This window comes from Rhipicephalus microplus, chromosome 8 (genome assembly GCF_043290135.1).
Source record: "Rhipicephalus microplus isolate Deutch F79 chromosome 8, USDA_Rmic, whole genome shotgun sequence".
Lineage (NCBI taxonomy): Eukaryota > Metazoa > Arthropoda > Arachnida > Ixodida > Ixodidae > Rhipicephalus > Rhipicephalus microplus.
In genome coordinates, this window is record NC_134707.1 from 44,894,414 (window position 1) to 44,909,721 (window position 15,308).

At 42.0% G+C, this 15,308-nt stretch overlaps 1 protein-coding gene across 2 annotated transcripts in view; it reads left to right on the top strand.

Annotated features, from left to right (window-relative positions):
• LOC119165797 (uncharacterized) overlaps positions 1–15,308 on the top strand; it is a 54,867-nt gene that overhangs the window by 29,195 nt on the left and 10,364 nt on the right. The window contains exons 4-5 of one of the 2 annotated variants that reach the window (XM_075871666.1): positions 11,689–11,778; positions 14,898–14,945. Coding sequence is in view for 1 of the 2 variants with exons in the window: in XM_075871667.1 (XP_075727782.1) it covers positions 14,898–14,958 (61 nt within the window). In the remaining variant the exon portion in view is untranslated. Of the gene's footprint in view, positions 1–11,688; positions 11,779–14,897; positions 14,959–15,308 lie in introns of those variants that run through there. The other variant, XM_075871667.1, reaches the window with a different exon arrangement.

Below are 15,308 nucleotides of genomic sequence, written 5' to 3' on the forward strand. Positions count from 1 at the left end.
CATTCTCAATGCCAATGAGCTTTTTCTTCGGGTATGTGGCATGCGGGCTCCAGGTTAGGTCACGATCTACGATGACACCTAAGAATTTATGAGTGCTCTTATATGGGATTGATCTGCCATCGATGCAAAATGAGTAGAAAGACATCGGTTTGCGTGTGAACGCCACCGCTGCGCATTTTTATGGGGCGATAGTCAAACCTTGCTAGCGAAGGTATGTCGATGTCATTGTTGCCACTTTCTGTATTCTTGCGCGCATTTGAGGCCGTGTCACGCCGGACGCCCAAATGCAGATATCGTCAGCGTAGAGAGATATATAAGACGTCTGTGGCAGCATTTCAGTGAGTCCCACGAGAACCAGGTTGAAGAGAGTTGGACTCGAAACACCGCCTTGTGGCACCCCACGACTTGTGAAATACTTATTTGTAGACCCATCTTCAGTTGAAGCGAACATGGATCTCTTTGTGAGGTAGCTTCTTACCCATCGAAAGGCACGACCTCCAAGTTCAGCTGCTTCAAGAGCATTGAGAACAGCCTCGTGGGTCATGTTGTCATAGGCACTCTTCAAGTCTAAGAACAGAGCTACCGACAGCCGCTTCTGAGCTTTCTGATGCTAGACAGAGGTCACTAAATCAATAACGCTATCAACTGAGGACCGACCTCGTCGAAAACCAGCCATAGCATCAGGATAGATGTTATAATGTTCCAGGTACCATTCCATGCGTGTAAGCAGCATTCTCTCCATGACCTTGCCAACGCAGCTTGCTAGTGCTATAGGCCGGTATGATGCCAAATCGCATGGAGACTTTCCGGGCTTCAGCAAAAGCACCAGGCGACTACACTTCCACTCATCAGACACCATTCCATCATGCCAAGACTTATTGAAAATGTCCAGGAGATAGCGCTGTGCCTTCGGGCCTAGGTGACGCAAGGCAGTATAGGTCACTCCATCCGGACCTGGGAACGATGAGCGTCTGCATGTATTCAATGCTGCATAAAGTTCTTCTATGGTGAATGCAACCTCAATTTGCTGATCTCGTGCGACTGGAACGTCCTGAGGCGATAGATCAATCGGTATAGAGGTGTCGCCGGCGATCTTTGCACAAAATTCACTAGAAACATCAAGCTGTGAGCGACGTTGATGTAGCGCCAGAGCGGCGAAGGGGTGAAGCTGTTGCGGATACGAGTGAATACTTCGAAGAGTCTTCCATACGGGAGACAAGGGCTTTCGAGGGTCTAGCGAGTCACAAAAATTATTCCACCGTTGTTCATGAAGTTTGTACATTCAACGCTGGATTTTTTTCTGAATGCGTCTGGATTCTCTGAGGTCAGAGATAGATTTCGTGCATCTGTATCGTCTTTCGACACGTCGGCGGACCACTCGAAGTTCTTCCAGCTCTTGGTCGAGTGCCGTGCATCTCAATTCTTTCGAGCATATCTTCGTGGAAGTCTCCATTGCACAACTAATCACTTCTTCAATGGATTCCGGCGGTTCGTGCATGCACTTGCTCTCCACTGATATCTGAAACTCTTCCTAGTCCATAAGTCTTGAATGTGCAGGGGAAGGAGAATCGTCCAGACCTCGGACTGTCACGTACGTGGGGATATGGTCACTGCCATGTGTTTCAATATCTGTGAACCATTGGATTTTCGTGACAATGCTATGGGACACTAATGTCAAGTCCAGGCAACGGCTGTAAGTTATGCCTCGGAGATAAGTAGGGCTGCCGTCGTTCAGCACCTGAAGCCCGTGCTCTGATGCGAGATCAACTAGGTTCGTGCCTTTTTGATTTATCCTGATTTTTCCCCACAATGGATGGTGGGCGTTGAAGTCCCCCATCAATATCCAAGGTGCTGGAGTCGTTGCAAATATACCATTTAATATCTGTTGATCTAGTCGACGTGACGGTGCCATATCTGCGCCTATCATCGTAAACGACAACTTCTTCTTTTTAACATATAGACAAACCTAGTGATTTCCATTGCGAGAATCTACTCTTTGGAGAACGTAAGTGAGTTCTTTACGAATGTATCCAGCAACTTGACTTCGCTCAATGCACGATGAAGAAACAAACGATTCATTGCCCGACAGTCGAGGTATTTTTGAAAAATGCGGTTACAAATGATGATGATGGGAACCTTATTTTCGAAAATGAATTGTCTGAACTCAGGCGTTTTTGACTGTAGACTTTTTGCGTTCCACTGAAATATGGAAGCACGCTTGACGTTTTCTCAGAAAGGCTGATGTGGTCTATGGTACGCCATCTTGTTACTGAAGTGCAGCAAGAACTGGTTCTAGTGTGTCCAAGATTTGCAGCGCTTATTTAGCGGCAGGGATCTGTAGACTATCCAATAGAGTGCGAATAACCCCCAAGAGCTACCTCAATACAGAAAAAACTTCTACCTCTTCGGCGGACAGACTGCCTGCTGGGGGCATATTCGTTGTTGACTGTCGATATTGTGGTTCCGTAGACATGTGTACCCGCGGTAAAGCGGGTTAGTCAAAGCCGGATGTTCTCTTTTGCGACACAGTGTCTTCCGGCACCTCTGGACGTACCCCACCTGATGGCGAGGGCGGAGGAGGTCTCTGTGATTGTGGTGGCGGTGGTGGTGGCGGTGGCGGCGTAAGTGAAGGCACTTTCGGCACAGGACTGCTTTTTTTTTTTCTTCGAGCACCGCTGTAGACGGGAACGCTGTCGTTGAACAACCGTTACCGCTTCCTTTCGTGAGGATCCGTCTTTACCTATTTGTCTCAGAATGCTCCACTCCTTCTTCAATATTGGGCAGTCTTTGGACGAGGTCTCATGGTTCCCGTTGCAGTTGCTGCATTTTAGGAGAGCTTATTGGCAAGCCTCTGCTTCGTGGGGTCCGGCACAACTTCGGCATGCTTGCTTGTTGTTGAACACAGCACTAACAAGGCCCAGTTTTAGACTTTTGTGGCACTGTAGTGGTCTTGGGATGTATGGTCGGACAACGTGACGAAAATGACCAACCTTTAAATGTGATGGAATGCGATCACCTCTGAAGATCACCTTGAGTGTTTTTACCAATACAAATATGCTTTGCCGGGACTAGAGTGACAGTTCGAATTAAAAAGTTTTACTGTGTTGACTGTGTTGACGTTATCAACACAGTCTGTGTTTACTGTGTTTACTGTGTTGACGTTATCTCAGTCTATATGTTATCTATTGCAGTGACCCGTGGAGACCGATATTCGATATTTTATTGGCAGGCCCACGTTGTGCAACTATTGGCTACACTTAACTTTAATTGGCCCTTTACCACTTGCCTCAAAGAAAAAAAAAAGAAATCGCCATACTCTTCATCCCTACGATTCGCGTAAACGACGTCACGGACAGGCCGATCAGCTTGCTCTCTGTAGTATACAAGCTATTTACAAAGTTAATTGCTAACAGAGTAAAAAAAAAAACATTACAATTCAATGAACCAAAGGAACAAGCTGGATATTTAACAGGCTACTCAACAATTGACCACATTCTAACTATCAATCAGGTAATAGAGAAATGCTCTGCATATAACCAACCACTATACATAGCCTTCATAGACTACGAGAAGGCGTTTGATTCAGTAGAAATATCAGCCGTCATGCAGCCACTGCGGAATCAAGGCGTCGATGAAGTATATATAAACATCCTGGAAGAAATCTACGGGGGATCAACTGCTACCATAGAGCTTTATAAAAAAAAGCAACAGAATACCAATCAAGGAAGGTGTAAGGCAGGGGGACACAATGTCCCCAATGCTATTTACCGCGTGCTTACAGGAGGTTTTCAGAACCCTAGAATGGGAACAGTTAGGAATAAGAGTTAATGGAGAGTACGTTAGTAACCAGCGCTTCACCGATGACATTGCATTTGTTAGTACCGCAGGGGACGAATTGCAACTCATGATTACGGAGTACGGATTACGGATACAAGGAGAGCAGAAAAGTGGGTCTTAAAATTAATCTGCAGAAAACGAAAGTAATCTACAGCAACCTCGGAAAAGAGCAGTGCTTCGAGATAGGTAATAGGGCAGTTCAAGTTGTAGTAGACTATGTCTACTTAGGGCAGGTAATAACCGCGGAGACGAACCACGAGATTGAAGTAACTAAAAGAATAAGAATGGGGTGTAGCACATTTGGCAAGCACTCTCAAACTATGACAAGTATATTGCCACTATCCCTCAAGAGGAAGGTATATAACAGCTGTATCTTGCCGGTACTCAGCTACGAAGCAGAAACCTGGAGACTTACAAAGAGGGTTCAGCTTAAATTGAGGACGACGCAGCGAGCAATGGAAAGAAAAATGGTAGGTGTATAAACTTAAGGCACAAGAAGAGAGCAGAATGGATTAGGTAACAAACGAGGGTTAAGGATATCATAGTTGAAATCAAGAAGAGGAAATGGACATGGGCCGGGCGTGTAGCGCGTAGACGAGATAACACTGGTAATTAAGGGTAACTAACTAGATAACCAGAGAAGCAAGCAGGTTAGGGGGAGACAGAAGGTTAGGTTGGCAGATGAGATTAAGAAGTTTGCGGTTATAAATTCGCAACAGCAAGCACAGGACCGGGTTAACTGGCGGAACGTGGGAGAAGCCTTTGTCCAGCAGTGGACGTAGTCAGGCTGATGATGATGATGAAACTGAGTCCTAGTTTATCTGCCTTAGAACGTCATATTTTTTAGAAAAGTGCCACACAACAAGCTTTTCGATGCCTGCTTTTTATATGTTTGATTCCAGCAGGCTCTGGAATATGCGAAAATTTCATCTTGGTATCTCTGTTTTTACCACTTATTCCCCTCAAGATGCGCGCATTATCAAACTGGTAACAGTCAAGTCAACCTCTCTGCGTTTTTGTTATTTTTATGATACGAGTATACGGGACTCGCCCAGCTTGAGTCGCACTCAAACGCACAGAGAGTTTACCTAGCTAAACTCATTGGGGCTGAACTTCATGTCAATTTAGTGATGTAGACTTGCTCTCTATTAGATCTATTGAAGTCATCAGTGCTGGAGTTGCCTAAATTCGGCCACCTTCTCAATGAACATAAAGATGATCTATTTCATTCCCCCCTTTCCCCAAACAAATAATAAGTTTCTCACCTAACGCGGCACTACTCCAACAGGATGTTAGTAGAGTTATTGTAAACTTACAGTAATCATTTGGACCTGTTAGTGATGGCAAGTGTCTCAGGTACATCAGATTATGTGAGCATAATCTTCGCCAATATGTCAAATTCATTTTCTGTAAATAAATTACAAATGTTTTGTAGTTTTCATTCTTCCGGCGTGAATGCCTATGCAAATTGCGTCATATCAAGGGCATACACTTACTACGCGCCTTTAAAGGCTCAGCGAAGGTAATCAAGCCACCATGGTCGGGCAACGCTGCTTTGCGAAATGCTGCGTTTTGCAATTCAGATAATTTCATCGTGCACATTATATATATCTGCGAAAGTTTCATTAGAAACTTGACTAATTGCCCTGAATAAAAACACGTCAACATGTCATATTAATCTAATCAAACACGTAAATTTACCCACCAAGTTGCAAGCCATAACAAATAACGTTTACCCGCTTCCCAACTTGTTTGCGATTATCTGCCTCGTGTTTCATGTGTACCGTTGCGCGTAGGAAGTAGGGCGTCAACTGAGCACAAATGCACTGGAATTTCACAAAATACTTCAAAATGCGCCACCTCCACAGTGACAGGGCCAGATTTCTGTGTTTGTTTTAGCTGTTTGTTACTGCAACGAAAGAAGCAATCTTGCGAGGTGGCTTATGTGCGCCATGAACCACGACCCCCCCCCCCCCCGCCCTCAAGCACGCTAAGGAAAAAAAACACTTCTGGTAGTCTCTTCCCTCGCACTTGCTCATAAAATTTATAAATTTGAAACCTCGCAACAATTTTAAACTAAATATAAGTAGCTGTAAAACATTTCTATGCTATTAAAGGTGGCACACAACTTCCTGTGTATAATAGTTTGTGTGCAAAGATTTGGTATTTTGGATGATATCTTGAACAGGTGAGTGAAACAATGTGAACTAAAAAAAAGTTAGAGGACGTGTGTTCGGTTTTTCATCAGTGTATTAATGTTTTTAGGCCGAAAAATGTTGAAAACTAAAAGCAACACTAGGCTTACTTTTGTCACATTGAGGAAAGCTTAGCAAATGGTCGAAATGTAGCCTTTTTTTTTTCATTTAACGAAATAAGCTAGCTCACTGCCTACAGGTTTTGTTTTGTTTTACTCTCTTTCACGCGCAGAACTTTTCAGTAGTTGTTGTCGAAGCATATTCACTATCAAGCACTATGTACCTGACTTTCACGTGCTGATCTTCCTCAATAGCTTACGCGACTATTTTAGTACAAAATATCGACCTACAAGTTTTAGTACCCGCATTTACAACGCAGTCACGCTGAGCCATTGGAAACATGTGGTTCATAGTATCCATAAACTCAAATTCTAAGGGAAGTATGTTGAAATAAAAATTATAGGCATCAAATTGCAGAGAATTCAAGTGCCATCGGGGACAGCTACTATATGAAGAAATGAGTTATCGATGACTCGATAAAGTGACTTAATACTTAGAACAAACTTAGGTGACGTAAAATTGTAATTCAAAACTTTGACAACTTGTTCTCACACTCTTGAGGCAGCTCTCGAACATTTGCAGCATAATTGCTTGCTGCTTAATTACGTTTAGTAAAGGTGTGACATACATAATCCTAATATATCTCAGCTAAGTGCAAAGTTTGTACCTAAAGGGAAGTAAAAACTAACTATAGGACTATGTTCTTGAGAAATGACTACCCGTGGCTTTTTAACCAATGTTAGCAGATTGTACCACAAGTCTTCGAGCCATTCTTGTTGGCCAGTTGCATGTGCACTCTCTGCTTTTTTGCCTAAACTTCCCCACACATTTCTCTGAACAAAATTGAAAATTCTATTTGCCAGCAAATGAGTATAGCACACCGAAGCGTTGTGCAAGACCTAACGCCAATGTAACGCACTTGATGGAGAGATTTCGAACGGAACGCTCTAACATGGCATCTACGTGCTCTCTGCTTACTCGTCACGCCATGCATCCTAAAGTGTCAAAAAACATTCGCCTCACTGACGTTTATAGAGTATTCGAAGTCTCTTCACCTTTCGAGTCAACAAGGATTTTGCGGAATTTTCGGTATTTGTTACTCGCGCTCTAAGATCAAATGAAGCTTCAGCTTGGGCACACAATACATGACTTTCATTTTTGGTTGACTTCCTGCAAGCGCAAACTGGGTTGTAAGGCGATTTCACACAATAAAAAAAATGCATAGACAGTTGGCCCATTGTTCTTTGACTCATCTCGCTGGATAACATTGCACATTCTAGCTTTTCTTTTCTGAAACAAACATTATCAGAATAGTAGAAACATCCCCACTGCTGTGGAGTCACTTTTCGCATAATTTGAGGCTAGAACGAGAAGAATAGGCAAAAGGTTCAGAAGTCTTCAGGCAGAGTATAACAGAATGTATTCCATTATTACGGCAGCTAAACAATGAAACAATGGGAACAAAGTCTGGTCAAAAAGACGGATGCTTTGAAAAAGGAATGCATTACAGAAGAATTTACCTTCACATTCAAGGACATGTGGATGCAGCAGCTGCGTTCAGTGGCTCCACTGTCATTTCCACTAACTTTGCTCGAATGCCATCAGTTCGCTCCTCTTGCCGTATAGGCGTTTCATGAGACGTTATGAAGTTTTGTACGTAATTATAAACTTTTTATGTTAACAAAAGAACATGTTCTTCTTTACTCTCTTCCTTGTGGTCAGCCTGGAAGGTAAGAGTCATCAATGTTCTCATGGTAATATTGAAAATCATGCTATATCAATGTTACTTGTATGCCAAATTTTTAAGTTTACCTTATAGGAATTGTAATAGACAACACTGATAACCCTATGTAGTGTATAACTTGTGAAGGCCACGACACATTTATGAAAAACATCGTGATAGAGGTCAAAGTTTCCACAAGGTTGTGCTCCCTAATGTGCTCTGACAACGCGAAGCACGCGGCCCTCCAACACGTCGAATCGACATAACGCAATCGAACCCCGACCTTCTGGTTACCAGCCCAGCACCGTGACCGCAGTGCCGCCACAGCAGAATTACCAACATTGTTCAGTTTAACGCCTTGAACACAGATAGTGTTCATCCGGTAGTTATCTGGGGGAATAACTTACAAGAAGTGTAATTGTAAACCATGTTTCTATATATTGAATTTCTTGTGAGCGAAGTTTCAATTTGTTACAATATTTCTTTAGATGTCTGTTTTGTAACTAAAGCAGAATGCGGAAATTTTGTTGCAGTTACAATAATGTCATTGGGAAGCCACCTCTTCAACAACAAGGCATTGTATACATCCCCTGTTGCAATCGTAAGAGCACACAATTTTACAATAGTATGTTCACTTGGTTAATATTGAAGTTTGAAACAAAATACCAATAAATACAAAAAAACGTACTCAAGAAGAAGGTGTTACACACGGACGAACACAGGACTTTCAACTGCACTTTCACAATGGAAGGTCGAGCGTTGGTCTGTACGTAATACTATATTGTGTTTGTGCTGCTTAGCATTATTTGGTACTCCGTTTCCAAGTTTAGGATAATTTTGTGCTCTATTCAGGCTGATGTCAAGTAAAGATTCAAGAAATAGGATAAACCCTCCGAATGCAACAAAAATAACTTTCACGCGTACAAGTGCAAACGTTAAGGTTTCATCCTAAGTTTTTCCGATATCGTATTTATTTATTTATTTATTGTACCCTCAGGGCTTTACAGCATTGCAGAGGGGAGCGGGCACTGACGAACAATGTTAAAGAAACGAATACATAGACAAGACACTACAACATTATTAAACACTGGAAAGCAACTATTATCAACTGCAACTATGTTATACAGCCAGTAGATTATACAAGAAAACTAACAATAAAATCAAACATTTACATTTCCAACACCAAGTATGTTATCGAGCGATGTTTTAAAACTGCAAGGCGAGGTGATGGATGCAACTGTTTTTGGGAGGTAGTTCCAATCCTTGCAAGGTTTAGGCAGGAGTGAGTGGGAATATGTTGATGTCTTGAAACGACAAACAGCAACTTTCTGCGCATGGTCAGTACGAGTTGAAATGTATGACGGTGGGGTTAATAAAAGTGAACGCAGAAGGGAGTTGTTGTAAATTTTGTGGAAGAGTACGAGACGGGATATCTTACGGCGTGTAGCGAGTAAAGCAATGTTAATAATTGATTTCATGTTAGTTACGCTAGCGGTACAGCGATAATGTGATGATATAAATCTAACAGCGCGATTCTGAATGCTCTCAAGTTTATTAACTAAAGTGATATTACCAGGGTCCCATATCGATGACGCGTATTCCAAACGCGGACGAACGTACGTAATGTAAAGAAGCTTTTTTAAATCAACAGGGGCCATGTAAAAGTTTCTTCGCATGAATCCTAGAACCCGGTTTGCTTTACATGTGACAGAGTTGATATGATGCTTCCAAGATAAGTTCCCAAGATATTGATGTTTCCAAGATAAGTTGTTAGTAATATTCACACCAAGAGGGGACGGGATCGAGTATGGTGCTGTTAAGGAAATAATTTGGACATGCGGTAGTATTACGTGATATGCACATAGACTTGCACTTCGAAACATTTAATTCCATTTGCCATAATTTACACCAGATAAGCACGTTAGTCAAATCTGTTTGGAGGGTAGTGATGTCATTAATATTAGATATTTAGCGATAAATTACACAATCACCCGCGAATAGGCGCATTGTTGAATAAATATTGATAGGCAAGTCGTCAATGTAATATAGGAACAGCAATGGCCCAAGGACAGACCCCTGTGGCACTCCGGAGCGAACTGGTGTAGTAGACGAGTCGAAATTATTAGCCGATACGTATGGGGAGCGGTTAGTAAGAAATCTACGGATCCCAGCGAGCACATATGAGTCAATGTTTAATAGGCTTAGTTCATGTAGTAGTAGGGAGTGTTTTACTTTATGAAAGGCTTTGCTGAAATCTAGAAAGATGCAGTCAGTTATTGTTCCAGAGTCAATGGATATGTGTAAGTCATTAGTAAAAAGTAGAAGCTGTGTTTCACGCGAATACTGTTTTCGGAAGCCATGCTGAGCGGGTGTAAAGAAATCATTGTCTGGAAGAAACTTGATAAGGTGAGAGTAAATGACATGTTCTAAAATTTTACATGGTACTGATGTGAGAGAGATGAGACGAAAGTTACCTGGATCGTGGGTTGTTCCGGACTTATGTAAAGGTACCACCCTATTAATTAACCAGTCGTTAGGAAGCACTGCCGTAAGAAGAGACTGTGTGAATATTCGTTCAAGGATTAGAGAAGAATACTCTGCCGTGTTTTTCAAGAAGTTTGTGGTGATACCATCGTAGCCGCATGAAGATGAAATCTTTAGTTTATTGATGATGGACCGTATTCTTTCCGAGCTAGTGACAATTATGTCCATTGAGGGAAAATTAAACGGCTTTGAAGGAAGTATGTCATTACTACTGGATGGTTCAGAGAAAGTTTCAGCAAAAGTACGGTTAAGTAAACATGCACACTGATGATCCAGAATTACATTACCTTGGATTATTAAAGACGAGTTGCTATGCTTGTTACCTCGTAAAATGTTCCAAAATTGTTTGGGATTTTTTTGCAGCACTGATGGTAAGGTTCTGTTAAAAAAGGTAAATTTAGCTACTTTTAGTTCACTTAAGTAGGAAGCAGCTGCAGATTTGTAAGCTAGCCATCGAGCCGAAGACTGGGATGTCCTCGCAGCTCTAAACAGTCTTTTCTTGCAGTTAGAGAGTCTATTTAAGTGTCGTTTGTACCAGGGAGAATTAGTATTGCAGTACACCTTTCTTACCGGAATATATTTATTTGTTAGTTCCAAAATTTTACTTCTAAATAGGTTCCAGTTATTTTCTGCAGTGCGTTCAAAACTTGTAGCGCCAACACTAAAACCAAGGGTACAATCAGGTATCATGTTTATTTGGAAACCACGTGTACGCCTTCAATATTCTTACCTGTGTTCGTACGTCATTTACCGTAGATTTTCATCTAAGGCAATACATTTCGCTCTCCCCTAGTAGAGTACCATGCACTCTAAATCAATCAACACTCTTTCTTAACACATCGAATCTTACGATGTCATTGTCGGTGAGCTTTACGCTCTATTTAGTAGAGTACACATAGTATTAAACTCGTCCATTTTTTTCCAAACACTTTTGCCGTTTGGTATGGTCATCGTAAGTTCGACTTGAACGGCTTCATGCTATACTAACCAAGTAGTCTGAATCGTTAAAAACTTTTTCTAAACACTCATGTAAATTTGTCGTGTTCCTGAAGTTATTGAAATCAACTTTGTGCCGTCTTTTGCACATTCGGACCTCGCCGAAGTGCCATAACACTATATCTGCCGATGTTTTCACGAAACGTTTTATTAAAAGAAGTTTGTATTAGAGTGTCGATGCCTAAGGCTAGTAATGCATTGAAAATGTGTCCTTAAGGTGCTCTTACGTGAAGTTTTCTATGCAGTGAATGTTCTTTCGATAAAAATGTACACTCTTTCGGTGTTTAAAACAACATTACTGATTGCAGCCTCAATCTTTCTATGCTGTTGCAGCCATCACCGAAGTTTGTATGCTACTATCTCAAATACGATCCACCCTATGGTGCATGGCACTTCCCGTACCACGACGGAACACCCTGTTGGGTGCGTATTGTGATTCCACGAGCTCTTATTAGTCAAACTTTCAGATGCAAAGTAGGTTTGAACACCAAGTACCGATGCATTAGCTACACATAGCTGTATAGTCACACAATGTTGTTTTTTGCGTTCGCATGGCAGGCGCCTATTATTTCAGATATGGAGGATGCTACAAACATCGACATCAACGTATTGCATACCTACTACTCACATGTACCTTCTTAGAACGTGGTTCAAGATCAAGGAAAACTATTTTGTTACGTGACATACGATGCACACCATATGTCACGTAAGCTGTAGACAAATGCATCCAGAAAATATATCATCAACGGAATGCACAAAACGTCTTAGGTTATACTCACACCTGTAATAGTATATAAATACTATCACATATCTAACGTTTAAGCGATCATATTCGTTGGCACGAGAATTAGCAAAAGTCGCAGGTATATCAAAAAGACGGTGGTCATATATGATGGATGGTAAGACAATATTCTTGAGACCATACCAAAACATACACAGTATCTGAACAGCTGGTGGAAACTAGGCTAGTTACACGCTCAAGGTGTCACAAGTAGTCGCCAGTGACACAACTGTTGTTAACAAAAACATTAATGTTTCTCTTGAATTGATCTTTTCTATAAGAAATACAAAGCCGCGAGGAGGGCGTCCCTACTTCAGCAATGTAGTTTTGCTCCAGTAAATCACCGACATTTTGCACCAAATGCAACGTAATTAAGCTTGAAAAATTAATTTGTTTAAGACGCTGCTAGAAGACTATCACTCTCGGCGTCCGTGCTAGGAGTTATATTTTACAGTATTTACTTTCTGTGCGCACAACGTCCCCTCATTCAAGCATTTTGTCTTGCCGCCTGTATCCTGCGTTTAAATGTGAAGCATTCCTGAGCAAACAAAAAGCACGGAGTGTTTCTACCTACGAGTATATCATCTAACTAGCTACGTCTGAGTGCTCTCGTCCGCACCTCTTTTACGTGCTATGAAAAAATATTAGAGTAAAATGGTATGATACTATGGCAAACATGACTACCAAGTAATGACACCAATAACCTTAAATTTCTGTCGCGTACAGACCAGTTCCTATACACACGTATTTTGTATACTCTCATACAACGCGCTGTGACATATAAGTATGTGCCACATGTGACTGACACCTATTTACACAGGAACAGTGAGAACAGACTATGGTAATATAAATGGGAAAGCATCGAAAAAACAGCATTATCTGCGCTGATCAGACAAATTCAAACAATGAAAATCAGGGTGTTACGAAAAATCCGATAAACTATTTCTACGTGTCTATCGAGTACTTTAGCTGAAAGTCACGCAATTTTTTATTAAAAATATGTACGAAATGGTCCTCCAGAGTTCAAGCCACCGCGGAATCAAAGCGGGCACTCTAGCAGCCATTAGCCTATGCGATGCCCGATTCGGGAAAAAAAAGATGACGATGTTACCCCAGTTCTTGGTCTTTCTCGACAGTTTTGAGTGTGTGGGGCAGCCGAGAGCTGCTAGGTGCCTGTTGTCTGTCGCACAGATGCTAAACTTTTTAATAAGACCCTATGGGTGTTGATGCTACCACATTAGGGGCTGAAGTACTGACCATGAAATGTTATAACGAGGTAACAAGCGTCACCTGTGTACTCCAAAAATACACACGTCATGATGATTTAGGGTCAACATTCATCTGAATGTATGTTTCTTATTCTAAAAGAGGAATGAGCATTGTATGGGCACTACGATAACTGGGGAATCTACGGAAGCATTGCTCAGCCTAGGACCACTTTACTTATTAATACTATGAATGATAATCACAGCATTGCTACATAGTGTCACGGTTATACGTTAAGAGCACTTGCAAAAGGATTCAATTAAGAGAGATGGGAGACCATAGCGGAACAACAAATTTTATCACAAAACAAATCGAAAGAGAAAACGAACTTTAAATTCACACCAAAAACGAATATGCACGCTATATTCGGCTACATAGAGAAATGAAACCGGAAAACGCCAAAATACAACTGAAGTTTGTTTCGAGCCCTTAGCTGACTCTAGCCGAGTAGGCATCTTGACGGCTACTCACTAGTGGTCACGTAATAGTGGGAAATTGTTAATGTTCATGATGCGACTCTGGTACAACAATGAATTCTTCTGTCATCGAAGTCCTTGAAGTCTCACGGTCGTCATTGTCAGGCCGCATCAGCCTCGCGATGCGTTTACCTTCTTCGCTTGCAATCGGGTCGTCGTGGGCCTTGGCAAGTTAGGCCTAACCGTCGACGCTCCAATCTGGGGACTTTCAACTTGGTCATAGCCGCCCTGTGAGGAAGGCGAAGAGCAGCAGTTCTCCCGGGCACTGAGGTTGCGAGGTGCCGCAAGTCCGGAGAGCGTCTCGCGGTGTCTAAAAATTCGGCGGCTGCTTTCTGGCACCCTAACGCCGCTACTCTCAAATCCGGGCAACTCCAGCTTTCGTTGCGAGAGCGACACTCTCGTATGACCTGCTTCGTTTGGCGCTCCACAAGACAGTCCCACCTCATCTTCTGGGGATTTCCCCATCACCACTCGAGTCACATTCCATGACCTTTTCTCTAATTATTCTCACGCGTGCACGTGGCACACATGTGCAACGTTGGGGTCTCGCGTACCATCATCGCATTCCACCAATTGGCACACAACTCACACCCCTTTATACTCATGACAAGTAGATTGTGATGATCTGAATATCGTATGTTGCATTCAGTGGTGTAATGCTTGCTTCGGCGTCGAGCAAGACGAAATGTGAGTTGGGGTGTGCTACGCACCTCGTTTCAATGAAACTGTCGTCTATGGTCCTAATATTAGTGCTGATGTCCGACAACAAGTCACCCTTTAAATGTCAGTATAGTGAGCGTGCTTGTTAAGCGCCCGATGTGCATACAACTCCGTTTACAATGTCATGAATTTGATGAATCACGTGGCACGTGACGGAAAGCCAAACGCTTCGTTATAGAGAATAGCTCGCTGATTCCTATGCATGTAACCCATTCCAATAGTAAGTGGGTTCTGCCGAGTTTTTTTAATCACCGTCACTACATGATGCCAATAAAATGCACGCTTATTTGGTATTTCAGCAGGCATGGCTTCCTTGGACTACTGGAGTTTGCATAAACGGACAATGCACAATGCTAAAAGGTAAATTTCTTCACTCAAATAGATCTTGATTTGTTTCGCTTATAAGCAAAACTTACGCAATGTCGAGTGGCTATGAAGCTAAGAAAGAGTATGTGTACTTGTAGAAGAAAAAAAGTTTCGGTAGCTACGAACTGATTTCCCCAAAACATTGAAAGCAATGAAGGTGTTACCCTTACCTTCCTCATTTTTGTTATTCTTACCCCCAGTTTTCTTTTTGACTCTGTTGCAGTACTGTAGTACGCATGACTATGCTATGCTTCAGCATCAATACTTTTCCCTTCTGCTCACCTTCTATTCTTTTTCCCACTCACTTGCTATACTGTAGTATTCATAACTATGCTACGATTTCT